A 27,604-nucleotide genomic window follows, 5' to 3' on the forward strand; every position below is an offset into this window, starting at 1 on the left:
CTCTGATATGTTAGATGTGATGGTAGAGCCATAGAATAATGTACACGGCATATTTGTTAACCTTTTCTTGAAATTTAGTCTTCCTAATTGACTTCCTGAATTTGGGAGTATGCAGTTGCTCTGTGCCTGGCACATAGGAGAAGGATATGGAAGGGGATTTGGATCTGTGACTTCATTGGTATAGGCTACTCCTGAAGAGGGAAACTCCCTCTATTAATGCAGGTTGGCACTTTCTTGGCAACTTAGTTTCTTTTTTAAAATTTATTTATTTATTTTTAGTTCTCAACATTCATTTCCATAAGATTTTGAGTTACAATTTTTTCTCTTTGTCTTTCCCCTACTTCCCCACTCCAAAATAGCAAGCCCACTGAATACCCCTTCCCCCAATCCATTTTCTCCTATATTCTCCCCCATCACCCCCCCTCTCCCCCCCGCCTCAACTTTCTAGCAGGGCAAGACGGACCTCTATACCCCAGTGCCTGTACATCTTATTTCCCAGTTGCATGTAAAAAACCACTTTTTAAAATATTTGTTTTTAAAACGTTGAGTTTCAGATTTTTTCCCTTCCTCCCTCCTCACTTGCGCCCACTGGGAAGACAAGCAATTCAATATAGGTTGTACATATGCAGTTACCCAAATCATTTCCATACTTGTCATATTATGAAAGACCAACTATATTTCCCTCCATCCTATCCCACCCCCCACTTATTCCATTTTCTCATTTGATCTTATCTCTTTTCAAAAGTATTTGCTTCTAACTACCCTCTCCCCCAATGGCAACTTAGTTTCTTAAAACATTAAAAGATCATGTGACTTGTCTAGGATCACATAGCCAGTATTGTCAGAGGTGCAATGTGAACGCATGTTCTTCCTGGTTTCCAGGCTGGTTCCATGTCTTTCAGCAAGTTTTTACCAACAAAGAACGACTGAGACACTAGAGATAATATAATTATTTAGTGGCTTTGTGGGAGAATAAAGCCCAGTTTGTAGATTTCAAACACAAAGTATGTTTCCTGATAAAATCTGAAATACAATAGATCAGTCCAGCAACACTGGCTTATGGATGGTATGGAAATTCTTTGATAATTCTGACCTTGATAATTATATGAACTCCAATTTTTAAAAAGTAAAGGCAGATCTAAGAACTTCTTTTAGAGCACCCTTAGCAGGATAATTTGTTCATTTGTAGGATCAAAGATTTAAACCTGGAAGGGACATGTGAGGCCATTTTACAGATGAAGAATTGAGGCTCAAAAAGTTGAGGTGTTTTGCTCAGAATCACACAGTCACTTAGCAATAAAATTGGGGTTTTAACTTGGTTCCTTTGGCTCCATATCTGGTATTGTTTGTACTCAATTTCCTCCTGCCCTTACTTTTGTTCATCATGTACTTTCTGACTGCACTGCCTGCCTCACTCTTTTCTCCTGGTTTTTTCCAAGAAAAAATAACCTCTAGTCCTGCTCTTGGAAACCTTACTAACACAAAGAGCCCTTGTGCTCAGTGTGTCTGTATCACATATATACTTACTGTCTCACTACGTTTATGTCTATGTGATGTCATCTTACTTTGTAAATGTTCACATGCCTTCTTTCACATGTGTATAGGCTACCTTCCCTAACAATTATAAACTCATCTAGATTTAAAACTACAGGAACCCTAGAGGTAAATGAATTCAATTCTTTTATTTTATAGATGAGGAAACTGAGGCCTAGAGAAGTTACTTGCTCAGCTAGTAAGTATTGTAGGTGGGATTCAAACCCAGATCTTCTTGTCCAAGTATAGCATTCTATCCCCTAGAGGTATCATTAAAGCTCTTAGCACAGTGCCTGAAAAAATGTTGTTAGTTATTTCCATTGTGTCCAACTCTTCATGACCCTATTTGGGGTTTCATGGCAAAGATAGTGGAGTGGCTTGCCATTTCCTTTTCCAGCTCATTTTACAGATGAGGAAACTGAGGCAAACAGGGTTAAGTGACTTGCCCAGAGTCACACAACTAGTAAGTGTCTGTAACATAATAGACACTGTATAAATGCTTATTCTCTCCCTTTCTCTCTTCTCTCTCCTCACTGTCTGTTCATAGTGCCTAATATAGAGGCCCAAATGTGTACTGGACACAATTGTGTTTAAAATACATGTGTGTATGTATATGTTTCTGTGTGTGTGTGTGTGTGTGTAGCTGACTAACTTTCCTCAAAGTACTTAATTTACTACCAGGCCATGGCTTAGTCCCCAAGAGAAAACCTGACATACTTTAGTTTATCTCAAGTATGATGTATTTTGAATCAAATAATTAATTTAGGATTGTGGGCAAAGTAAACAGTAGCTACCTGGAGTCCACCTAAGAGGATAAGCCATTTAATGTTATATAGGAAGCAGGCTCTCTGGACATTACTTCTGATCATTCCTCTGGCTACTTCCACCCAGAGGAACAGAGTGGTTTCTCTTCCTGAAATCATGACTTTATGGCTAAGGTCATTACTTGGTGGCTCTTTCTCTGTAATGGTCTCCAGCCTATCACTCTATCACTCTCTCTTTCTTTCTGTCTCTGTCTGTTTCTGTCTGCCTTTTTGGCGGTGCAAAGGAAGTATTACTGAACAAATTAGGTATTGTTTAATTTATTCTGTGTGTGTGTATGTGATGTACCCCTTTGGCAGTCTGAGGTTTATGGATCTCTTCTCAGAATATAATATTTTTTAAATTATAAAATAAAACAGAATTACTAAGGAAACAAATTCATGGGTCCCTATCTAAGAGTCTCTGACTCAGGCTCTACACAATGAAGAGACTCAAACAGTCGCTTTTCCTTTTCACCTTAGTCTGGTTCTCTCACTCTCTCACTGTCCCTGGGGGACACTATTCTGTTTTTCTAAGTTTTTCCCCTTCAGGTAAAATGTCTTGAATTCAACTAGAGATTGACTGATTGGCCTGCCACCTCCTTTCCACCCAGCCTTTCCTGTTTCCCTGCAGGTGTTAGCTCTCTACACCTGAAATTATTTGGTATGTTCTCTGCCCCACCCCCTCCACAGTAGCATGGGGGCTCCTTGAGGAATTCTGTCCTTCTAGTTCCAAAGGCTAGCACATTTCCTATTAAATGACTGACTGTATGAATCATAGCCCTTATGTAGTGGTTCTTTCCTCTTATGAATTCAGTCCAGTGCCTCTTTAGCAAATTTCCCTTCCTTGGGCTCTTTTTTGTTCCTTAGAGAAATCCCCTAAATGGCTCATCCTCATTAATAAACCTCCTTTTAACTTATCTCACTCTGGTTAATAACCCCATTTTGACTATTTGCTTTACTCCTCTAATCTGGGTCAAATTATGATGCTCCTCAATTTTCCTTGGCAACTTCCCTTTTCTCCCCATTCTTAATCTCTATCCTGGTTACCAGTTTACATGAACATAGCATGGCTGTCATAAATCAGATTTGCTACAGGTCACTCACTTTAAATGTTAGTAACTCTTTTATCTACCAGGAAGTAGGAATTATAATGCCCCAGATCAAATAGACTAAGAAGAGGTCACAACTGCTGAATCTTTGACATGTCCCTGAATTCTTATGTTTTTTTTAGTTTCCAAATGGACAAAACAGGATAATGGAGATTGAAAAGTATTTTATGATAAGGAACATTATGTAGGTGAATGAGGCAGAAAGTTTAAAAGTCACTGGATCTTGAAACTGGTGGAGGGAAGAGAATGTATATGGATTTTCTGGAAATGGGACTTCCTATGGTTAAGTGGATGCTATAGATCTCTCTTTATATGCTTGCTCAAATGAGCCAGTAAGAGCCTATCTAATAACTAGCCAAACCAAACAGGGTTTTTTGGGCTATTTTTCCTTATAGTTTCTCCCCAGTCTTGCTCTTTAAAAAAGTAAATTGTCCCTGTTATCTTGTTTTTCTCTCACCCATATTTTCCAGTGATCCCTTCTCCCCCAGCCATCCCTCATAACAAAGAATAAAGAGAAAAAAATAATTAGAAAAACGAACATGATGAAAACGTTTGACATGATAATGCAGTGTTATATACGCTACAATCCCTACACCTCTGGGAAGAAACAAGGGGGAACGTCCCTTCTTCTGTCTCTTTGGGGGCCAAGGTTGGTCATTATCCTATGATGCAACATTGAGCTTTGTTGCTGTTCTCTTTCATTTACATTGTTGTAGTCACTGGGTAGATGGTTTTCTTGGTTCTTCCTACTTCACATTGTATCAGTTCATAACAAGCCTTTTGCCTGTTTTCCTCCTCCTCATACTTTCTTACAGCATTGTAATGTTCCATTAAGTTGGGACCCTACCGTTGTTTGGCTATTTCCCAATCAATGGACAGCTACTATATTTCCAGGTATTGCTATAAAAAGTGCTTCTATAAATATTTGGGTGCATAGTTTTTTCTTGTGTGTCATTTACCTGGGTAATTGACCTGCTCAGCAGTGGGATATCTGGGTCCAAGTGATTCTTAGTCTTTTCAGGAAGACATAGCTGAACAGTAAATACTTAGAATAGAAAGTTTATATTCTTAAGACAATAGAGAAAACAAAAGGTCCCTTTTTTTTTCTAATTTGGGTGAATTGAGTGCATTAGAGAATACAGGGAAGAGGTATGTTTTTAAGAGTTTTGGTTTTATGAACATCAGTAGGAGGTTAATCTTGCAAACTGTTTTTTTTTTTTTTTTTATCATTTACTCTAGATTAAACAGAATAACCTTTAGTTGTATTGTGGTGGAAAAAGTCAACAGGGACCTAGGTTCTGGTCCTAACTCTGACTAGCTGTGTGACCTGAAGAAAATCCCTTAATCTCTTTTGGACCTTTATTCCCTTTCCTGTAGGGGGTTGATGCCAAAGGACCCTTCCATTTAAAAATGAATCTATGAAGAAGGTTTTTTTTTTATTTCACTGTTAAGCTTTGAAAATAAATGAAGCTTTCATATTTTTGAATAGTGAATTGTGGCCAAACAACATCTGGAAGAGATTAGTCTCATTGGTAGGGAGAGGAAATTCCACAATCTAACATTTAATCATTAAATAATATAGTGCTTTGTCATATTTCCATATTTAATGCAAGGAGAAGTGATTTGTGCCATGTCACATATTGAAGAAGGTATATTGGATCTTCCTAAAAAGTCTTATTTGTATTTGTAATTCAGCAACTTTAAGTATGATACTGCATGTTCTTTTTTATTTGTGGACCAGACTTCTCCTTTCAATGAGACCTATTTGATTTTTGGCAATGTTCCTTCTAATTCTTGTGACTTTGTCTGAGACACCTTTTCCTGTCTCCTCCAAAAACAAAACTTACATGTCAGGGGAAGGCATAAATTGTAACAGTATCTTCTAGCCTCTTTTTTCCCAAAGTTTAAAAGTTTGTTACAGGCACTCCTAATCCTGTTAGCTCTGATTTGTGAAAACCCTCTTTGACCAATGTTTCATTTTACCTGCTGGACCATGCTTTTTAAATGCTTGAAGAAATGAAAAGTTATATCATTAGTCTGGTTTACTGGCATATCAGAATTTTCTCACTGAGGTGAGAAATTTTGTAAAGTTTCTCATCATCTGATGTTATGAGATGATGCATTTATTAAGTGTTTACGATATGGCTTACTTTCATGACTCTGAAATGACAACTCTGTCTTACATTTTATTGTTGTGTTATTTTGTCCAGCTATATTTCCAGCTCTATTGATTAGATTTCCCATTTGATTATACCACATTCTTAAGGTTTAACACTCTAATGTTGTTGTTTACTCAATTAGTTGTATCTGACACTTTGTGACCCCATTTGGAATTTTCTTGGTGAAGATCCTGGAGCAGCTTGCCTTTCCTTCTTCAGCTCATTTTGCAGATGAGGAAACTGAGGCAAACAGTTAAGTGACTTGCCCAGGGTCACATAGTTATTAAGTGTCTGAGATTAGATTTGAATTCAGGTCCTCCTGACTCCAGGGCTTGAATTCTATCTGGTGCCACCTGGCAGAACCTTTAGTGCTCTAATAGCCTTAAATTTTTCTCTCTTCCAGAGCTCTGAGTGTTTTAGATCACTAACTGTAACAAACAGGTCCTGCTCACGAACATATTGACTTCACCATGTGACCTCCAAAATTTCAGACATTTGGCATGACCAGTTATAGTTTTATCTGCCCTTAGCATATTGAAGGAGGTAATTTCACACATCCACATGTAAAAGTATGATACATATGTGTGTGCGTGTGCATGTGCGTGCATTTTGTCTAAAGGAACCCATGCAAATTGTTGAAGATAAAGACCAGACCTCTTTTTAAGGACCTAAATGCACTAGCTTCACTTATTGATTGACCAAAGGCGAAGAAGAGAGCTTCTTCTGGGAGCCTTGCAGTAAGTATTATTTACTTCTTCTGACTAAGAATGAGAAGTCACAGAAGAGGCAATATTGTCACAGTGGGAGAGAACTATCCTCAGAACCCAGAGGACGTGGGTCTCCCTTCTGGCATAGGCTAGCTGGCAAGTTAACGTTCAAGTGCCCCGGGCAGTCTTAGAGATGACAAACTGCATTAGTCCAGGGAGTTTCCTTTGCTTTGAGTTCCCTGTACCAATAAAATCACAGGCCCAGAACTCATTTCCTCTTCATGAATGTGGAAGTGGTTAATAGGAAGGTAGATGGGAAGAACACACTGCTGCCTCCTCAGTTTCTTTTCAGGGCTGTAATTCCCATAAAGATTAGAAAAGCATTTAATCAACTAAGCAGGAAAAAAAAGGACCAAAGGATTATGGAAATACAATTCTAAAGCAATTGAAAAATTAGACTCCAAACTGGAAAGCCCACTGATTTCCTAAGTTCATCTAAAGGACAATTTAATGCTGTTGGAGTTGAGTTTTTTCTTCCTTTCTTTTTCCCTTCCTGCTGTGGCTTACTCTCTGTTTGAGATGAAGAGGTACTGCTTATGTGTTGGAATGCCATTCCTGATGCTAGGTCTTTCTGAACATCTTTAGGCCCCTATTTCTTTTTCCTGTGTGTAGTGGGAGAAATCCCAAGTCCTGTGTCACATGTTCCTCTCCCCTCCTCTCCCTCTCACACAGAAATGAATTTGATTTTTTTAAATGTTAACTCTGACGTGCTATACACCAGAATTACTACATAATTTCTTCTTCTGGAACCTAGCTATGTTAGTAAGTTAATAAGTTACAGTAGAGCCTTCTGCCAGTCAGTCAGTAAGCATTTATTAAGCTCCTACTGTCTGCCAGTCACTGCTTAGTACTAGAGAGATGAAAATAGTCATTGCTCTCAAGTTCAGTCCAATGGGGAAGACAATGCAGAAACAATTATGGGCAAGCAAGATATTTGTTGTTCAGTTATTTCAGTTGTGTCTGACTGTGACCTCATTTGGGCTTGTTTGTTTTTTTTTTTGACAGAGATACTGCAATCGTTTGCCATTTCCTTCTCAAGCTCATTTGACAGATGAAGAAACTGAGGCAAACAGGGTTAAATGACTTGCCCAGGGTCACATAGCTAGTAAATGTCTGAGGCTAGATTTGAACTTATGAAGATGAGTTTTCCTGACTCCAGGCCTGGCACTCTCCTGAGGAGAGGCATTAAGATCAAGGAGAACTGGAAAAAAACTTCTCGAAAGATAGGATTTTAGTTGGGACTTGAAGAAAGAAACAGAGATGAGGAGGAAGAGAATTCCTGGTCCATGAATATGCCCAGAGTCTAGAGTTGGAGTTTAAGTTCTGATGCAGAGCTTTATAATTTGTATTTTAAAAATATTCATGGTGCTATACCAACCCACCTTGATGACAGCTTTTATATTTTGCTTAACCCAGATGCATTGGTGCCTGATGCTTATGGAAAATATGTAACTGTATATTACTTTTTCTCTGTCAAGCTAGTTAAGATATTGGAATCAGTTTGAAAGACTGAGGTCAGCCCAGAATCTCTGTACAGAGTTGAATGTCATAAATTCAGTCTAAGTCTTTCATTTTTACACATGAGAAACTGAGGCCTGGATTCCTTGTGTTGTTCTAGATTGGAGGTAGTTGGTAGCAGAGCCAGAACTCAATAAAACCCAGGTCTTAGTGTTCCTTCTGTTACACCTTGATCCCTCCGTTGCCTAGTCCCAGGACAGTGCACCCTTCTATACTTCCTACTCCTCTCTTGATGTGAGGAAGGGGAAAGGAGAAGATGGGTAAATATGGATATCTACATCTATCTCCTGGATGAGGAAAAGAAGAAAGAAAAAATAAAGGGATATGTCTATGACCCTGGTTTTTTTGCTTTTCTCTTTTGCAAAAATCTTTTTTATTAATATCTTTTGTTTTTATGCCACTTTCATTTTAAAAATATATTCTTTCCTCCTTCCCTACAAAGCAAGCCATCCTTTATTTAAAAAATAAAAATGAAAAATGAAAATTGGAAGGAAAAGAAAGTTTAGCAAAACATAAGTCTGTCAATCACGTGTGACAGTTCAGGTGGTATTCAGCACCCATGGAAGCAAAGAAGCTTCCCTTCCCCTTTGATTTCATTTCTCTCTTCTTTCTCTCTCTCTCCCTTCCCCCACCAGGGTTTGCTGACCCACAGGAGGAAAGGCAAATGGCAAAACCACTGAGTGGAGAAAAATCTGTGGATTTGCATTTGAGGCCAAATGAGTAGAATTGATTCCTCAAGCCTGGGGAGGGCTTTTTGTACTTTCCTAAAGCTTGGCCTTTCTGCTTCTCTAGTTTCAAGGTAAAATTCTCCTTCCTTTTGCTTGATTTGGAGTGTGGAGAGAGTCTATCGATCTCAGCAAGTTTTCAGATGAAGACATAGGTATGATAAGAGGAAGAAATGCAGCAGGTGAGCAAATAGAATCAGAAGGAGAATCAGAACATCTGGGTTCTAGTACTGACTCTGCCAGTAGTTAGTCATGTGACCTAGGGTAAGTCCCTTAATTCTCTCTTTTTTTTTTTTTTTGCTTTTTGGAGGGCAATTGGGGTTAAGTAACTTGCCCAAGGTCACATGGCTAGGTTTTGCATGTGTGTGTGTTAAGTGTCTGAGGCCAGATCCGAACTCAGGTCCTCTTGACTCCAGGGCTGGCGCTCTACTCACTGTGCCACCGAGCCACCCCTAAGTCCCTTAATTCTTCTGGACCTCAGTTTCCACAATTGTGAAATAGTTATTAGACTTGGCAATCTGTTAGGGCCTTCTTGGCTTAAATATTCTGTAGATCTGAGTCTGAGGTGTAGATTTTTTTAGTCAAAGTCTTTGAAATATGTTTTATTTCTTTTTGTGATGACTTTTTGTCATGTATTTATTGCAGGGATGCACATGTGTTTTGATGCATTGAAGATTCTTATAAATTAAGCCTTGGATCTCATGGTTTTTCTGTTTCTTCATAAAAATGGGCATTTCATGATAGAATTCTCCTGTCCTATCACTCTGACCCACATGATAAGTCAAATTGCTAGTGCCTGTGTCATCTTCATTGCTAAGCTTGTGTCGGTCCATTCTGGATCAGTGAAAGTGAACTTTGCTCACTACCCTTGCTAATATACACCTTGTTAACTACCTATATTGTAATATACCCTTATTATCTACATTTATTTTTATCTACACCTTGTTATATCCATATATTGTTATATACCCTTGTTACATATATATATGTATATAGTTATATACCCTTGTTATATCCATATATTGTTATATACCCTTTCTGTATTTTCTATCCTCTCACTGACCCCTCACCTTTGCTACCAGAGGAAATGCTACCCTCCGCCTTCGGTGATTTTTCTATAACCAGCCTGACCTTTGAAGCTAAAAGTTTTGGGGTTTCTGTGAATGGAACCAGTGTTTTTTTTCCTCCTTGTGGTGATGGCAGAGTTGGTATGGAATCCTGCTAAAGAATGACTTCTGCTTATTCTGGGCAGTGACAAGATGCTTCACTGTCTTTAAGGAGGAAAAGAGTTTATAGCTTTGCAATAATGAAATTCAGTAATCTTTTCCAAATGGTTTTGAGGCTGAAGAAATGTGCACTCAAAACAACATACCAGCAGATTATTCTTTTCTCAAATTCATTTTAAGTATAAGAAATAATGAAAGGAAGGACGGCATAGTGGGTTAGTTTATTTTTTAAGGCAGTTTACAGATAAGGAAACTGAGACAAACAGGGTTAAGTGACTTGTCCAGGGTCACAGAGCTAGTAAATGTCTGATGTCTGATTTGAACTCAGGTCCTCTTGACTCCAGGGCTGGTGCTTGATTCGTTTTGCCTCCTAGCTTCCCTGCAGAGTGGGTAGCTAGTCAGCCTCTAGTCAGGAAGACCTGGGGTCAAGTCCTGTCTCTGACATAGACTGGCTATATGACCCTGGGCAAATCATATAACCTCTCAGTATTCCAGGCAGCTTATTAAGATTATGAATAGTGGAAAAGTTATGTATGTACATTGACAGGAGTTTTCTCATGTAGGAAGTTCCTTGAATTCATGAAATCTACAAGTCTAGAAAAATATAGAAATATATTTTAAAAACAATATTTTTGGGCTTTTTTTACTTCCTATTCTTGGAATAGAAGAGCTTGGTTCATTGAATTCTATTCCCTGAAGCTATCAGCTGAATGTTATATGGAAAGAATGAAAGGATTCCTAACAGAAAACTGACCAAGGGGAGAAAATGGCTGAAGGGAAATTTCTAAAAAGCATATGGAAAAATTGATCCTAATGTCTGGAAAAGGGAGAAATGATATAAGGAACATGTGAGATGAATTCTTCTTGGATACATACACACATATATATTTATATATAGTGTATATATATTGAAGCCGGAGCATGGTTCTAAGGAAGATTGGGACACTTTCCAGAGTGGGAAGAAGAGACCAGATTTTAAAATAAATATGTGACTTGTGTGGTGTTGCAAAAGTTTTGTTTTGTTTTTAAACAATTCAGCATTATAGAAAAAAGTGAATGAAAGAGAAGAGGGAAGGCGAGCTCTGGAGAAGTACAGATGGAAGCCCAGCTAAGGCATTGGATTTCCATTCTTTTTCCCGAGGGAAACTCTAAATCCCCTTGTTTCTCATGTTCACTGTTTCCACCTTGGCTTACACTGTGATTTCGTCGGCTCCTGTTAAACCTGCTTTTTCTTTTATGTGTTTTCTGGGATTCCTGGTGTGGTTCAAACGCTGATGATTCCTCCCTTGGTTTTTCTTTAGCTCTTCAAAGATACCTTCTGAAGTTCAGAGGCTATACTGTAGGTTATATATGAATCAGTGAAATAATGAGTTCCTTCAGTTACCATCAGTGATTAAAAAAAACAACAGCTTACAAGATAGTCAAGATGATATTGCATTTTCTTAGAATCATAGAATCTTGGAATTGGAAGGGACCTCTAAGGTCATCTAGTCCAAACCACACCTGAGCAAAAACATCTATTTCAGCATCCCCAATGTATGGTTACCTATCTTCTGCTTGAAGACTTCTAGTGAAGGAGAACCATCTCCCCAAGAAGGCCATTCCACTTTTTTATGGCTCTCTCGCTGTTAGCAAGTTTTTCATTCTATCAGGTTCTTTGTTGTATCCTTTGGGCTCAAGTAAAATAAAGACTTAGGGCAGCTAGGTGGTGCATTGGATAGAAGATCTGGAGTTCAAATCTGACCCCAGACACTTACTAGCTGTATGAGCCTGGACAAGTCACTTAACCCTGTTTGCCTCAATTCCTCATCTGTAAAATGAGCTGGAGAAGGAAATGGCAAACCACTCCAGTATCTTTGCCAAGAAAACCCCAAATGGAGTCACAGTCAGACCTGACTGAACAACAATGAAATAAAGACTTAAAGTTTGCTCCATGTGACAACCCTTCAAATAATCCAGGGCAGCTGTGAAGTCATCATGTATATTTCCAGTTTCTTCAATCAGACCAACCAGAAGAAAATTAAATTTAATGTTAGCATTGGATTATCACTATGCATAAGACACAGTGCTGAGAATTGGAAATAAAAACATGAAAAACCACGTGGTTTCTGCCATAAAAGAGCTTACAACCTAAGAACTGGGGCATAACATGAACACACACCAGTATGATCCAAGATAGAATATGATGGGGGTCAAAGAGAGATCAGCCAGAGGTCTTTAGGAAAATTGAAGGTGAAATGATCACTTAAGCTGAATTAGATCAAGGAAGGCCTTAAGGAGAGGGTGGTACCTGACCTTGAAGGAAGAGACTGATTTGAGCAGGTGATGATGAGAGGATGAGCATTGCAGGTATAGTCTGTAGAAATGCATGGATGAAGAAAAGAATGGGCCAAAGTTAAAGCTCGCACATGGTGCACCACGAAGGAGAGTCAAGTAAAATAAGGCTGGAAAGGTAGAATGGAATCAGATTGTGAAGGTCTTATGTTCCAAACTAAAGAGTTTGCATTTTATCAAGTTGAAGGTTTCTGAGCACACAGTCTGGCTTTTTCATCAGGAAAATTATTTTGAAAGCTGTGTAAAGAATGGATTAAGGGAGAAGCTAGAAGGAGACACACCAGTGAAGAAGCCTGGCTAAGAGGTTGTGAAGTCCTGAGCTGGGATGATGGATGTGTGAGTGGACATACACATGGTATCCCAAAAGTCAGTGTAGATTTATTTAAACGTTAATGGCTATTAAGATATTGAATCTCATACTTTTTCTGCTTCTGTAACATGAGTATATATCATTTGGAAATTCATGATATACTTCTCCTTTCCACACACCTTGATTCCACTTAATTAGTCTACACAGCTAATGCTTGAGCTATCTTCATTGATATTCTGGTGCTAGTCTGATCTGGATAGATGAAGATGAACGCCACTTATTGTTTAAGAGCTAGCAAGCTCTTAAAACTTCAAACTGCACTCAGGCTTGTGGGATACCATGCATGGGAGATTTGGGAGAGGCAGAATCAATGGGACTTGGCAAGTCGATTGGAAGGATAGGGAGCATGGAGTTGCCTCCAGTAATTTGAGCCTGGGTGATGGGGGTACTGCCATCAGCAGACAAGGCGAAATTGGGAAGAAAGGCAGATTTAGGTGGGGGTGGGAATGACAATTTTAATTTTAGGTTTATTTTTGAGGTGTAGTTGTGACGTCCCAGTGCCACTGTTAGCAGTACCGCTGCAAGCGGTTAGAAATGAGAGATCAGAGCTCAGGGAAGAGAGTGGAGCACAATATGTATTTTGGACATGATCTGCATGGAAGTAATCATTAAAGCCATGGGTATTCCTGAAATTGGCAAGTGATAGGTTATATCAAGGAAAAGGTGCTAAGGATGGAGAAGAGAGACACACTAAGGGAGGAAGAGGATGAATCACTGAGAGAGATTAAAAAAAAGTGCTCTCATACCAGCAGGAGGAGAAACCAGAGGAAATACTGTTGTTGACAGATGTAAAAAGAAAGAGTATGCAGGACTGGAAGAAAGGGTGGTCAGCAATGTGAGATGAGAGGAGTGTGAGGACTATGATGGGTGGGAAGCCTGATTGCACAGGACTGAAGTAATGAGTAGGTGGTAAGGCATCTGAAGGGGCAAGTGTAGACAACAGCCCTTGTGAGGGGTTTAGCTGAGAAAGGTTGGTGGGATATAAGGTCATGTCAAGGAAAGATTTTTTTTTTTCCCATGGGATAGGGGAGACTTAAGTATAGTCATAGATACTGGGGAAGAATCCAGTAGAGAGGGGGACATTGAAAGGGAGAGACAAAGAAGAATGGTTAGCAAGTTGGTGGCAGATGGGCTTAAGGGCACAGTTGGAGCGGTTGGCTTTGGGACAGGCGGGCTAACTCATCCTTTGGATAAGTGAGGACATGAGATGGGGACAGGATATAAAAGGAACATATATTAGATGGGATCTGCTAGAGAAAGAGGTGAAGAGCAGAGTTAGTTGCACCTAAGGATAAAAGAAATTATGGCTCAATTACTGTAGGCAGTGTGATGGGGAGAAATGAATCAAAGCATGAAGCACTGAGGACCTGGGTGAAGCTACAGATCTGTAGCGGACCCAGCCAGTACAGTTTTGTGACATCTTGTTTAGTATTCTGGTGACTTGGGTGGTGAAGTGAAGAAAGCAGATTGTGGGAGTGACTCAGGGACGCAGTGACTGTGGGATGGACAAAGGGGCAAAGCATTCAAGGGTAGAAGATGAGTCCATGAGGAAATAGCTAACTCTTGAGTCAAGGCTATTAAAGGGAGGAGAGAAGCCAGAACAGAGATGATAAATGGAGAGAACAGGGAGAGTTTCCAGGACTATAAGTCAGGATAAGGATTTAGGAGGAGTGGTGTCCTTCTTAAAGAGGACCATGGCATCATTTGCAAGTCAATTGGATTTAAGTGAGGGAGGGCTGCGCAAAGTCACCAGCCTCACTTTCTCCTCTGCAGCCATGTGGGTCTAGTGGCCAGATTAGATCAGGACAACTGGAGATGGCTCAGGATGTAGTGAGATATTGGCCTCTTTTAGCTAAGTTCTTACAAGCAGTGAAGGAGGTAAAAATGGGAGTCATCCTGTGATGACTGACTTCAATAGATTTAGCTCTTCTGAGCAATGCAAGGATCTAAGACAATTCCGAAAGACTCGTGATGGAAAATGCTGCCCACATCCAGAGAAAGAACTTTGGCATCCGAATGCAGATGGGAGCACACTATTAGCTCGCCTTTTCTTTTTCTGTTTTGTTTGTTTCTTCTTTCCTATGGTTCCTCCCATTAGTTCTGATTCTTTACATCATGACTAGTGTGAAAATGTTTTAAATATGAATGTATAAGTAGAGCCTATATCAGATTGTATGCTATCTTGGGGAGGGGAAAGGAGAAGGAAGGGGAGAAAATTTGAAGAAAATTTTGTGGAAGTGAATGTTGAAAACTAAAAGCAAATTAATTATAAAAGAAAATGAAGCTAATCAGAAGGGAGAATTTCAGAGTTTAGGGTCTTGGTGGAATAGGCAGCAAGTAGTCCATTGAGGCTGGAGTCAGTTCAAATCTAGCCCCAGATACTTAGTAGCTGGGTGACACTGAGCAGGTTATTTAATCTCTGCCTGCTTAATTTCCTGTAAAATGGGGATAATAATAACACATATCCCCCCAGTGTTGGAGGTGCTGTATAAATGTGTATTATGAGAGTGAGTGACTGAAGTTGAGAGAAAATTAAGGAAGTTATGGGAATTGGGGAGGCCATTCATCTCAGATTTACTGAAGGATGTGAGCAGAGGAAAATTGGGAGAGAAAGTAGGAGCCGCCATCTATTGAATACTGAGGGTGGGAAAGTATTCTCACAATTCTTCTCAAGTTTTCTCCCCCCTTAGACTGTAAGCTTCTTGAGTGCAGGGATTTCAGCCTTTCTTTGTGCCCCCTGTACTTAGCACAGTGCCTAGCATGTAGTAGACCTATTAAAATGACTTGTGACTGACTGGTGTGGAGATTGGTTGATCACAGGGTCAAGTGGAGTCATGGTATGTTGGAAAGACCCTTGGACTTGGAGTTAGGAAAGGCCTGGCTGAATCCTGCCTCCCACATTTATCAGCTGTTTGGTTGTAGAGGCCATTTAAATACTTTGAATCTCAGTTTACCCATCTGGAGATAATGATAACTTTATTATTATGAAACAGGTAGGCTGATAGAATGATGGATTTGGATTCAGGAAGACCTGAATTTGAATCCTGCTTTGGACATTTAACTAGCTGTATGAGTCTGGGCAAATCGTTTAATTTCTGAGCCTCACTGTCTTCATCTGAAAAATGGAGATAATTGCACCTATCCTAGAGAATTATGGTGGGGATCAAATGCTGTCATTTTGCAAACCTTAAAGCTATGTAAATGTTATCTATTATAATAGTCTCCCCTACAGGGTTACTGTGAAAACCAAATGAACGAGTGTATATGTTCTATAAACCACAAAATGGTATTTATTTATCAACTGTTATTATTACTATTATCTGAAGAGGGCAACAAAGTTGAGTGGTGTGAACTTCAAAGGAGGAGAGTTGGCTGGTGGTGTTTGCTTCAGGGGAAAAACAAGCCCTGGCTTCAGGGAAAAAACAAATTTAAAGTTCCTTGGTGGCCATCTTCACTGGCACTACATCTTGTCAATGTCTTCATTAAAACTTGGTACCTAGGGGCAGCTAGGTGGCTCAGTGAATAGAGCATCAGCTCTGGAATCAGGAGGACCTGAGTTCAAAAATCTCTAACCGTCCTCAGACACTTGATCACACTTACTAGCTGTGTGACCTTGGGCAAGTCACTTAACCCCAGTTGCCCTGCCTTCCTTCCTCCAAAAAGGCAAAACACAAAATGAAACAAAAAAATCTAGAATTGATGACAGTACACCAAATGTTCTAACCAGGGCAAATTACAATAAAACTCTTACTTTCATTTGGGATACTATATTTCTATTAGCATAGCCTAGGATCACATAACTTAGTGTTAGTTATTTTTTGGGGTGGGTGGGTCAGGGGAAGTTCCTTTTGCCTCATTGAACTTAGAATTCACCCAAACTCTCAGGTCTTTTTTCACATAAATTTTTCTTGTTTAGTTAGATCTTCCCTATCCTTCACTGGTATAGTTGATATTTTGAACCAAAGCATGACTTTACGTTCATCTCTACTATGTATTTTCTGAATGTTTGAAAAGTTAAAAAAAAAGCAATTGCTGGCTTAGGGGGAGGCTGAAGCTGGGTACATAGATAGGTAGGTCCCCTGCAAAGAGATGATAAATTAAATTCCTCCTTCAATACATTGTTCAAGCGTATCTTTCTACATGAAAACTTTCCTGGTAACTACCTACCTCACAAGGTAGTTACCTTGTTTTTAATTTTGTGCTTTGTTATTTTTGTATTCCCTAAATGTATACTTATCTCCCAAGTTAAAATATAAGCTCTTTGTGAGTAGAGATTGTTTCTTTTTTGTATTTTTATCTCCATTGCTTAGCACAATGTCTGCAGTATAGTATGTGCTTAATAAATGATTGCTGATTATTTCTCATTCTAACAAATTCTAACAGCAAGGTAAGAAGACTGGAAAACAGTTGAAGAAATTGACTATGTTTAGCTTGGAGAGAAGAAGACTTAAGGAATCCATAAAAATTTGAGCATGAAAGAATTTAGTACTTCTTGGCTCAACAAGAACAGAGCTGGTGGGCTCTGGGTGGGAGTGACAGATTTTAGCCACATGAAAGAAAATAAGAACAACATAACAATTGGAGTTACACAAAAATCGAAAGGATTGCAGGAAAAATCTTCAAATGGAAACTGGATGGCCACTTGTCAGCAACATTAAAAAAAGGATTGAGTAGGAATTCAAGCATGGGTTGGACTATGTGACCTCTGAGGTCTCTTCCAACTATTAATTTTGCCAGTCTGACTCAATTGTTCTAGCTTGTTCTTTTGGACACTGATTTTGTCATCCAGAACATATCAGTTGTCCTCAGTTTCATGGATTGAGAGTAAGGCATTTTGACTGTCACCAATGGTGGCTCAGTTCTCAGATTCTCAAACATCTGTTTTTATCAATAGTTTTTTGGGGGCTATTTCTTGGCAATTGACATATTTGCTATGAGCATGTTCATCAATTTCCAACTTCCAAAGTTTTTATTTCTTTTGTGCTTTCTATTGGGATTTCTTTATGATTTGGAGGCAAGTCATTTGAACTTTCCCATATTGATTTCTTCATTTGCAAGATAAGATTGGACATGCTTTCCAAGGTCAATTATGTTGATATTAATTCTGTTTTTGGTTTGAAGTCAGATTTAGTTTATATTGCATTCCAAATTATCATCATTGATTTATGTCACAGTGATGCTCTAGTATTTTATTATCTCCTTAAATCAGGACTGATTTTGCAAAATGCATTACATGTTGTTTTGATTGGCCTTGTGCAATCCTTGCCAAATGTCACTTTTGATTGCTGTACTATTGAACAGTTCTCAGAGGCCAGAGAACCTTTTCTTTTTTCATTATAATAGAATAAGCTTCTGGGTGAGGTAGGAATGACCAATATAATATGCTCATGAGTAATGATCATAACTAATGACCGTATGCAGATGAGGTCAATGCAGTATAAAAGTGGGATTTAGAGCAGAGATTATGGCTATATTTCATTTTCCTGGAACTCAGCCTAATGGATAACTTCTGAACTCACTGGCAGGAGTCACTCAGCTGGTTGGTAAGGGAATCTCTAACCTGGCTTGTGGGACTACTGTTTGAGGTTAGGGAGTCTGAGGAGACAGCAGCCTTGGAGTGTGTTTCTTTAAAAAAATTCCTGTGGGATGTTGCAATTGACACAGTCTTTTGATCTGTGGAGGCAGTAGCAAATAGATCAAAGTGAGACATCTTACCCTCCTAGAGACCAAATGGCATCTGTGCTTGGTATTGTCATTTTTGTCATCCTGTCTGGTTCAATATGAGTGTTTGTGTGGATTGGTAATTAAGATGGCAATGGGTTTCCATAGATAGGGAGGAGGAGTTAAGGCTTCACCACTGAGAGAAGTACAATTCACTGTATCAGCCATAGCAATGAAATACTAAATCTTTCTGTCTGAATAGGAAGGCAACAATGGACTGCTTCACAAAGGATTTTTTTGGGGGGAGGTGGTGGTGGTTGTTGGATCATTAAGAATGATTTACCAAAGGCATTCTAATCTTAAGAGAAGTTTCTATTTTTTACTTTGCCACTGTTCCTCCCCCCTCCACTCAACAGTATTTCATTTTTCCAATTATATGTAAAGATAGTTTTCAACATTCACTTTTATAAGATTTCGAACTACAATTTTTTTCTCCCTCCTTCCCCTGCCCCCTCCCCAAGACAGCAAGCAATCTGACATAATCTGCCACTGGTTTTTTGAAATATATTTTTGGAGAATGCAGATACTCTCCCTGCTTGAGGTTTTTTTTTTTCCTTGTGCAAAATTGCACTAGTCTATAATCTTCATTATTGACTCAGGCATATCCTAAAGATATTGTCTCAAAAGCCCTGATCATTCCTTTGGAGAAAATAGAAGATTTAAAAGGTTGTTAAATTACTGTTTTTACTTTGGTTGGTATCTTCTCTATTTGAAGGTACCAAGTCAGTTGGTCAATCAGTAAACATTAATTAAATGCCTACTGTATGCCAGACACAGTCCTAAGCATGGGGGCTACAAAGGTAAAACAGAATTCCTGCTTTCAAGTTGCTCACAGCGTAATGGGGGGAGATACCTGTACAAATGCAAGCAACTATAAACAAACAAGTATATACAGGAAAAATTGGAAATAATCAACAGAAAGAATGCACTAGAATTAAGGGGGATCAGGAAAGACTTCTTGCAGAAAGATCAGTTTTAGTTGGGACTTGGAGGAATCCAGGGAAGTCAGGAAACAGATGAGGAAGCATTCCAGGCAAGGGAGACAGCCAGGAAAAATGCCAGGGCTTCTGTAGTATAGTAGAGAGACAGACCTGGGTTTGAGTCATGGCTGTTTGGTCATTCTTCCACATTTCAGAAGTCATTTATCCATTCTGAATTTTGGTCTAATTCTACATAATTTAGAAATGAGAATATTGGGTTCATTATGCCATTTTTGTTAGGATCAAATGAGGTGATGTATTTAAAAGTGTTATTTAAATTAATATAGTGTGGCATCAATGTGAGTTGTTATTAGTATTGTTTTAAACTACTTTCAACATTTGTGTGATTCTGTTGTGTGGGCATTATTATCTCGTGACATCTTAATGGACATAAGCATAACAAAATTTTCAAGTTTATTCATTCTTTAGTGCTTTCTACTATGAAAACAGAATAGAACATGGGTTATTATTATTTTGTAATTATGACCATTTGTGTTGTCTTGTGCTGGTGGATTTCTTCCTTCCTTCCTGACTGCATAGATTTTTTTCTACAGAGAGTCTCAGAGGCCTCCATTGCTTTTTGTTTTACAGACCAAAGAGATCCATTCAAATCCATTTCCTCAGCAATCCAGTGACTCTCTGATTTCTGACCATTTCACCCCCCTTGCTCTAGGAGCTTCTTTGGCTCCCTATTCCCTCCAGGATCAAATATAAACTCCTTTGCTTAGCATTTTAAAACTGTTTACAACTTGGCCTTTTCTACCATTCAAGTCTTTTTTTTACTTTACTTCTATCCAAGTACTCTATGTAGAACTACACTGGCCTTCTTTCTTCCTCAACACAGTATTCCTACTCCCATCCCCTTGTCTTTGTGATGGCTATCTACAATTGAGGAAATCCTCCTAATTATCTTTCCCTTGGTTTTCTAATGGTTTTTTTGTTTTTGTTTTTTTCCAGATTCAGATTATCTTACCTTCTGCAGTCTTCTCAGCTGTCACTGTCTTTCCTTTTGCAATTATCTTTCATCCACTCCATATGTAGTGTGTGTGTGTGTGTGTGTGTGTGTGTGTGTGTGTGTGTGTGTAGCTGGTTATTTACATGTTTTTTTTTTCCATTAAAATGTATGCTCCTTGAGGCCAGGGACTATTTTTTGGCCCTCCCCCCTCCCTTTTTATCTCCCAAGTATCTCAAGAGCTTAGTTAAGTACCTGCTACATAGTAAGCACTTAATAAATTCTTGTTGATTGTTGGCTGACTGCCTAATTGTGAGTTAAAGAAGGTCTATTTCAGAGCTCCTCTACCAAAGCATAGAGTGCCATGTGCTTCATTGGGCCAATTGCATCAGCAACCAAAGCCTACTAAAGTTACTTACTTGGTTTTAACCAGTGATTTTCAGAACTAGAAGAGACCTCGAAAGTGAAATAGTCCAAAATTTTATCAATTTTCTTGTAAAAAAAAAATTTGAACCAAAACACACTTGGATTTAAGATATAATCTCTTATATCTGTGCTTTCCTTCTTTGGCAATTAACACTCCCAACAACAATAAACAACTTAGCTCAGAGACCCTCAAATTGTGCTGTGATGTGTGCCCTATGAAAGCCCAATTCAAAGGCAAACTGGAATAGTGACAGATTTCTTACCCATTCACAAATAAAGTGAACAAAAATAGTGTTGAAGCTAGTCAAATGAAGAGGGGAAGGAAATCCAGAAAGGCGATGGGCAGCCCTTGATACCTACTGATTCACACAGATTTAAAAACTAAAGCAGTTAACACTGTAGCATGGGTGATAATTGCAATAAAACCATTTCCAACCCAACTTTTTTTTTTTTAATAAACATCCTTTATTTTAAAACCAAAAAAATTTTTGGAGGGCAATTGGGGTTAAGTGACTTGCCCAAGGTCACACAGCTAATTTTTGTGTTAAGTGTCTGAGGCTGGATTTGAACTCAGGTCCTCCTGACTCCAGGGCCAGTGCTCTATTCACTGTGCCACCTAGCCGCCCCTCCAATCCAACTTTTTAAGGCAGTGGAAGCAACTGCTAACCAACCTTTCATGGCATTCTACTGTGACTTTTCTTTAAAATGTGGTGTGCAGTTTATGCATGTTACTGTTGTCTCAGTATTAGAATAAAAATATTTTTTAAAATATCTAGATCATTACAACAGCCTTCTGCTTGGTCTCTCTGCCTCAAGTCTTTGTCTCAAGTCTCAAGTCTTTCTTTCCCCTGTTCCAGTTCATCCTCCCTTCAGCTGCCAAAGTGATCTTTCTAAAGTATTACTCTGGACTATTTATCCCCCCATAAGCCCTTTGAAGACTCAGTTGATCATTGATTTGATTAAAACTCTTCCTTTAAAGCTCCTTAACTTCATAATGTTGTTCTTTCTATATTAATTGTTCCCCTGGTTCTATTCACTCCACTCTATGTCAGTTTATATACCCAGGAGTCTTATGAAATTGTCTCTTTAGTCATGTATATGAATTAATAAACCACAATTTGCTTATTCATTTCCTCATTTTCTAAGAGGCCCTCTGTCACCCTATCTTTCAGTTAATAAGCATTTTCCCCTCTCTTCCATTTCCCCTTTCCTGCATTGAAAAAGAGAAACCCAAAACTCTTATAACAAAATGCAGAGTCATACAAAACAAATTCCCATATTGGCCCAAGGAACCCAAATGTGCAAAACTGTGCATCTTGTTCTGCACATTGAACTTATCATTATTCATCATTGAGTTTCTGGAATCATGGTTTGCTTTGCATTGCATTTCATTAATTATTGAGTTCTTAAGGCTTTTGAAGTTATTCATTTTCCTAAAATTATTGTTATAGTATAAGTTGTTTTCCTGGTTCTGCTCACTTAATTCTATGTCAGTTCATAGACAGTCCACCAGTCTTCTCAGGTTTCTCTGAAACTGTCTTCTTTGGTTTTTCTTACAAAGGTGCTTCTTAGATTCACGTTCTTTTTTTAACAACCTCTCTTTTAAATCTTCCCTTCTAGCATATTTTGCTTGGGGCTCTTATCTTACGCTATTCTCTTAACTTTCTCCTGTATATCTCAGCTTGTTTTCATGTTGAGTTTGTTGTATTTCTACACCAAACATTTTTTGTGTTATGTTCAGTCCTCCATTGTTCATTTCAGATAAAAGTGATGTTTGTCTGATGACTGTTCCCCCTAATGCCTTCCTTCATGTTTATATATTTTTACATACCCCAAGTATGAGAATAATATAATAATAGCTGGCATAAATATAGTGTTTTAAGTTTAACAAAGTCATTTACAAATATTACTTCTTTTTATCCTCACAACAACCCTGGGAGGTAGGTGCTATTATCTCCATTTTATAAGTGAGGTAATTGAGACCCAGAGACGTTAAATGACTTGCCTATGGTCACATAGGTTCGGTGCTCTATCTACTTTGCCAGGTAGCTGCCTTTAAAAAGCAAGAATGAATAGCAAGTTTTCTTCTTTCTATACTATTATATTCATCTTCTTACTCCTTTCTCTTACTCCTTTTTTCTTACTCCTTCTTACTTCTCTTTCTCCTCTTCAAGCTCAGAACAGAACCAATCCATCCTCAGGTCTTTATTGCATCTCCCTCAATAGACTCTTGGCTTTGCTGCATCCTACAGATCCTTCCAGTTGCTCAAAGATATTTTCCTTTCTATTTATCTCTGGACTCTTATGTTTGTATTTCACAATTCCTACTCAAGTCTCGTCTTCAAAAATGTTTGAAAGCCCTCTATTCCACCTTCTTTTAAGAAGTTGGGGTTAAGTAACTTGCCTAAGGTTACACGGCCAGTTATTTTTTGTGTGGGTGCCGAGTATATGAGGCTGGAACCGATCCTGGGTCTCCTGATGCCGGGGCCGGCACTCTTACTCACTGTGCCACCTGGCCGCCCCCGCTACCCCATTTCCCTCTTTCTCTCCCTATCCTCCCCCTCCTCCTTTTGGTCTATTGCTTTATCGCAGAGTTTTTCTGGAGTAGCTATGGATTATCGTCACCATTGCAACCTATTTCATTGTTTTTTCAGAATGTTATATTCCAGGATCTTCTTTTATTTACAGTGGAAGCTGCCAGGTCTTATGTGATCCTAATTGTGGTTTTCTTTGAAGTGTGAGCTCTGAATTTTGACTATGACATTCTTAGGGCTTTTCCTTTCAGGAGGTGATCTGTAGTCTCTTTGCCCTCTTTCTAATATATCTGGACAGTTTTCATTTCATTTCCTGAAATATAACAACCAGAATTTGGGAGGGGGTTATCATGGCTTTTAGGGTATCAGATGATTTTTAAGTTCTCTCCCTTTGACTTGTCTTCCAGGTTAGTTCATATCCATTTATAGAAGTTTGATGTATCTTACATCTGATGTCAGTTACCTTACATTTTCTTTTATTGTATAATCTCACCTGGAATTTTTCAGAAGTCCGGATCTTCAAGACCCTCTCTAGCTTCTTAGGACAATGTTAGGGACCTCAGAACCCTTAGACCTGAGTCCTCTGGGTCTGAGTTCTATACACTTGGGTTGATCAGGACCACTCAGTCTGCTGCTGCTCCCTGAGTTCCCTTGAACATTTTTGGCTTTTTTGGGCAGCCTGCCATCTTTGATGCCTCCAGACACAGAGCCTTATAGGCTTTGTTTGTTCCCTAGCATATATATGGGTATGCCCATATGCTTATTTTAGAAAAAGAGATAGACCGAAATTAAGAGATTAATAAATTTTTTGTCCAAGACTATATATTGAGTAGGTGGCAGAGCTGAGATTAGAATTCATTTTTGGGGTAGTATACTTGCTATGTCTATGTCTATGTCTATGTCTGTGTCTGTGTCTGTGTCTGTGTCTGTGTCTATATCTATATCTATATGTATCTATCACTGCCCTTGTTGCCGCCTTGGTCTTCCTGGTTCTCACTTTGCTGGTGAGGTCCCTTTTTCTAGTTCTCTTGGATTTCTGACTGACTTTTTATGCAGTTATAAGGTGGAACATGCCACTTGCTATAGTTTTTCATTGGATTTCTAGCTCTTTATTTGGTATGTTGCAAGTTAAAACCAAATAATTACCCAAGGTTCTTAATTGCTTCTCTTTTACTATGAATAAATGAATGAAAAAATGCTAATAAGTACTTACAATGTTATTCAATGTTCTAAATGTTGTGAATAAGGATAAAAAATGGATGGGGCGGCTAGGTGGCACAGTGAATAGAGCACTGGCCCTGGAGTCAGGAGGACCTGAGTTTAAATCCGGTCTCAGACACACTTGTTAGCCATGTGACTTTGGGCAAGTCATTTAATCCCAATTGCCCTCCAAAAAACAAAAAAAAAATGGAAACTGATTTCAGTGCCATAGAGAACTCAGAAGTGGGGAAATTTCCCTCTACCAATGCAGGTGTCAAAACTTTCTTTGTAACTTATAACCTTGGAGTATTGCTAAACCCCCATGAAGTTGTACTTTGCCCAGGATCACTTATCTAGTATTTAGGGGTGGAGAGGTTGATATTGAACTAGTGTTTACAAGTTCTTCTTTACAAGACTTCTGTCTTCCAGAAGCTTACCTTCTAATAAAAGAAGACAGCACATGTAAAGGAGGCTTGGTGATCAGGGAGGAATATTTTAGTCATGGAAATCACAGGAATAGTGAGTAGATACAGAATACAGTTCATATAGAAGACCTGTGCTCTTTTTAGGAATGGTAATACTGTATTGATTAGAAAGCAAGAGGTGGAGGCAGGGTGATGGTGGTATGGCCTGTCTTGAAGATAGCTAGAGAGTAGCAGCATGGTATCTTTGGGTAATGCTAATGAGAGTGAATGTGTATCAGTCAAAAGCTCTTCGTTTTGGACAACTGTTTAGACTTAGAGAGAACTTAATGTTTGCAAATCATTTTCATGTGTATTATATTTAATCTTTACAGTAACCCTGTCAGTAAGCCTGACTGGTATTTTTATACTCAAAGAGATGAGAAAATTGAGCCCAAGGTTATATATCTAATAGGTGGTAGAATTACTCTAAAATTCATCTCTTTTTTTTAAGCAATCGGCATTAAGTAACTTGCTCAAGGTTACACAGCCAGTTATTTCTGGGTGTGGTGCTGAGTATCGGAGCCCAGATTTGATCCCCAGGTCATCCTGACACTGGAGCTGGTGCTCTTACTTGCTGAGCCACCTGGCCGCTCCTAAAATTCATCTTTTGATCAGTGTGCTTGTCAAGGTGGCTATGAACTTTGTAATAACTTAAAACTCTTCAGGAAATCATGTAACCTTATTCTTTGTTTTCTATTATAATAACTTTGGGGCATTGAGGAGAGGGGAGTGAGTGACACAATTTTTCTTTTTCTTCCAATAGAGATTATTTATTCTTCCTCTCTTGTATTGTTGTCCAAACATAACAGTATTTTGTCAAAATTGGATATTTATCTTCCAGTAGGAGATTTTGTTCTAGAGTGTTCTTTGATGGACACATCACCACTCTACCCCATTTTTGGGGTCGGAGCCAGTGATTTCATTGGTTGAGTCACAGCTCTCCTGCAGTTTTTAGTTTTGGGTAGTTCTGGGGAGCCTTTAGAAGTTAAATGACTTCCTCAGTGTCACATAGTTAGTGCGTCAGAAGTAGATCTGGAGCCAAAGTCCTCCCGATTCCAAGCATTCTACCCACCATATCTCAAGTGTAGCTGTACTTTGTGCAAGATATCTTAACAGCTGCTCCTGCTCCAGAAACAACAACAAAGCAACAAAATATTAACCCCCTTCTCTGCTAGGCTCTGGGTTTTTCCCTTTTCAGCGTTTGGTTATAATTTACAAGTGCATTTCGCTTGCAAGCACAATCAACATTTCAATCATCTATATAATTGTTATCTTATTTAGTTAGAACAGCTTCTTGAACTCTTTATATGAAAATGGATGACTCCCATATTGCTTTGCCAGTAGGCACACAGAAAATACTAGACAATATAAACTAATTTATTTAAATATTGTACAAACACAACATGTAAAGTCATATGTCCATTATAAAAAATAGCAGATGAGGCTCCAAATGGTTGTGTTTGGCTGCAGATTTACAGCGCACCTAATCTGTTATGGTGGATAATTGGGAGGATTTGGTTTGCTCCTTCAATAGTTGATGATTATTATGATGCCTTTGTCTTATTTTCTTCTTGTACATGATTTTCCTGTTTGTCTAAAGATGGCTCTTTTTGTCCTTTTCTAGGAGCACAGAACTCTACCAGTATGACTGGCATTTGATACGTAACACCAGGACTTGGACTCACAGTTTGGCAGTGTTGAAGAGGCACCCCTTCTGTGCATCTCCTTAGCTACCATGGCTGCCCCCTCTGCTGTGGTGCCATTCTCAGTGGTGTCTCAACCACAAGTAAGTAACCTAACGCAAGATTTGACTAGGAAAGAATTTACTAGTCATCACTGAGCTTTTGGATAGGATTCTTGATAGCATGTAACATTGCATTTAAAAAAAACTCATAAAATCACTATTTGGGATACATTTAGGTTTTTTCCACTGAAGAAATAGCAATTTATAAAGGAGATGCCGTTTAGGTTCAGTAACCAGCAAAAAAAATGAACAAATCAACTTTCTAAGGCAGAACTGTATTTAATCATAATTAGGGAAGCTTTGATTTTCATTGTTTTTAAAAAAATGTTTTTTATTGATATTTTCTGTTTCTTACATTACCATAATATCTTTTTACACTTTTACATGTATTTTTACAGTCCCCCTCCCCCAACCCTTCTATATGACAAACAGCATGTTTTTCAGAGAGGGGGAAAAAAAGTCAACACAAGTGATTGATACATTGAAACAGTCCAAAAATATGTATAATATTTAATACCTATGAACCTCTGGCCTCCATGAAGTGATAGGTGGGGCTGTTTTCTCATTTTTCTTATTTTGAGTTCCACTTGACCTTAATTTTGTTTTGATTTTTTTTGGTGTGCCATTTTTTCCATTTGCATTGTTGTAGTTACTTTCTATATTGTTTTCTTGGCTCTGTTTACTTCATTCTTCATCAGTTCATATAGATCTTTCTGTGGTTCTCTATTCATCACACACAACAGTAGTATTCTGTTACATTCATGCACCACAATTTGTTTACATCCACTTTGCTATAAATATTTCAGAACATATGAGGCCTTCTTTCTTATTGAGAAGGGAGTCTTGATTTTCAAAGATCAGATGCATGGCTAACACTATTGACTTCAAACTTAAGATAGCTTAATTAGCTGCTAATTGAAAGGTAAGGGCCATTGTTATCTGTGCCTTGTATATTTGGGCTTCACTGGGATATCTGAGGGATAGATAGCAACCTATTAAAAATTTCCTCATGTTACATGTTTGTATTAATCTAATTCAT

The 27,604-nt window shown here is 38.6% G+C and overlaps 1 protein-coding gene across 2 annotated transcripts in view; it reads left to right on the forward strand.

The window, feature by feature from the left end:
• LPAR1 (lysophosphatidic acid receptor 1) overlaps nucleotides 1–27,604 on the forward strand; it is a 153,524-nt gene that overhangs the window by 31,621 nt on the left and 94,299 nt on the right. For both annotated transcript variants that reach the window (XM_069086612.1, XM_069086604.1), the window contains exon 2: nucleotides 26,446–26,607. In XM_069086612.1, coding sequence (XP_068942713.1) covers nucleotides 26,557–26,607 — 51 coding nt within the window. In that variant the 5' untranslated portion in view covers nucleotides 26,446–26,556. The remainder of the gene's footprint in view (nucleotides 1–26,445; nucleotides 26,608–27,604) is intronic.

The sequence above is a fragment of the Petaurus breviceps genome, unplaced genomic scaffold (genome assembly GCF_028583685.1).
Source record: "Petaurus breviceps papuanus isolate PSGF00001 unplaced genomic scaffold, PetGlider_PUasm1.0 118, whole genome shotgun sequence".
NCBI classification, from domain to species: domain Eukaryota; kingdom Metazoa; phylum Chordata; class Mammalia; order Diprotodontia; family Petauridae; genus Petaurus; species Petaurus breviceps.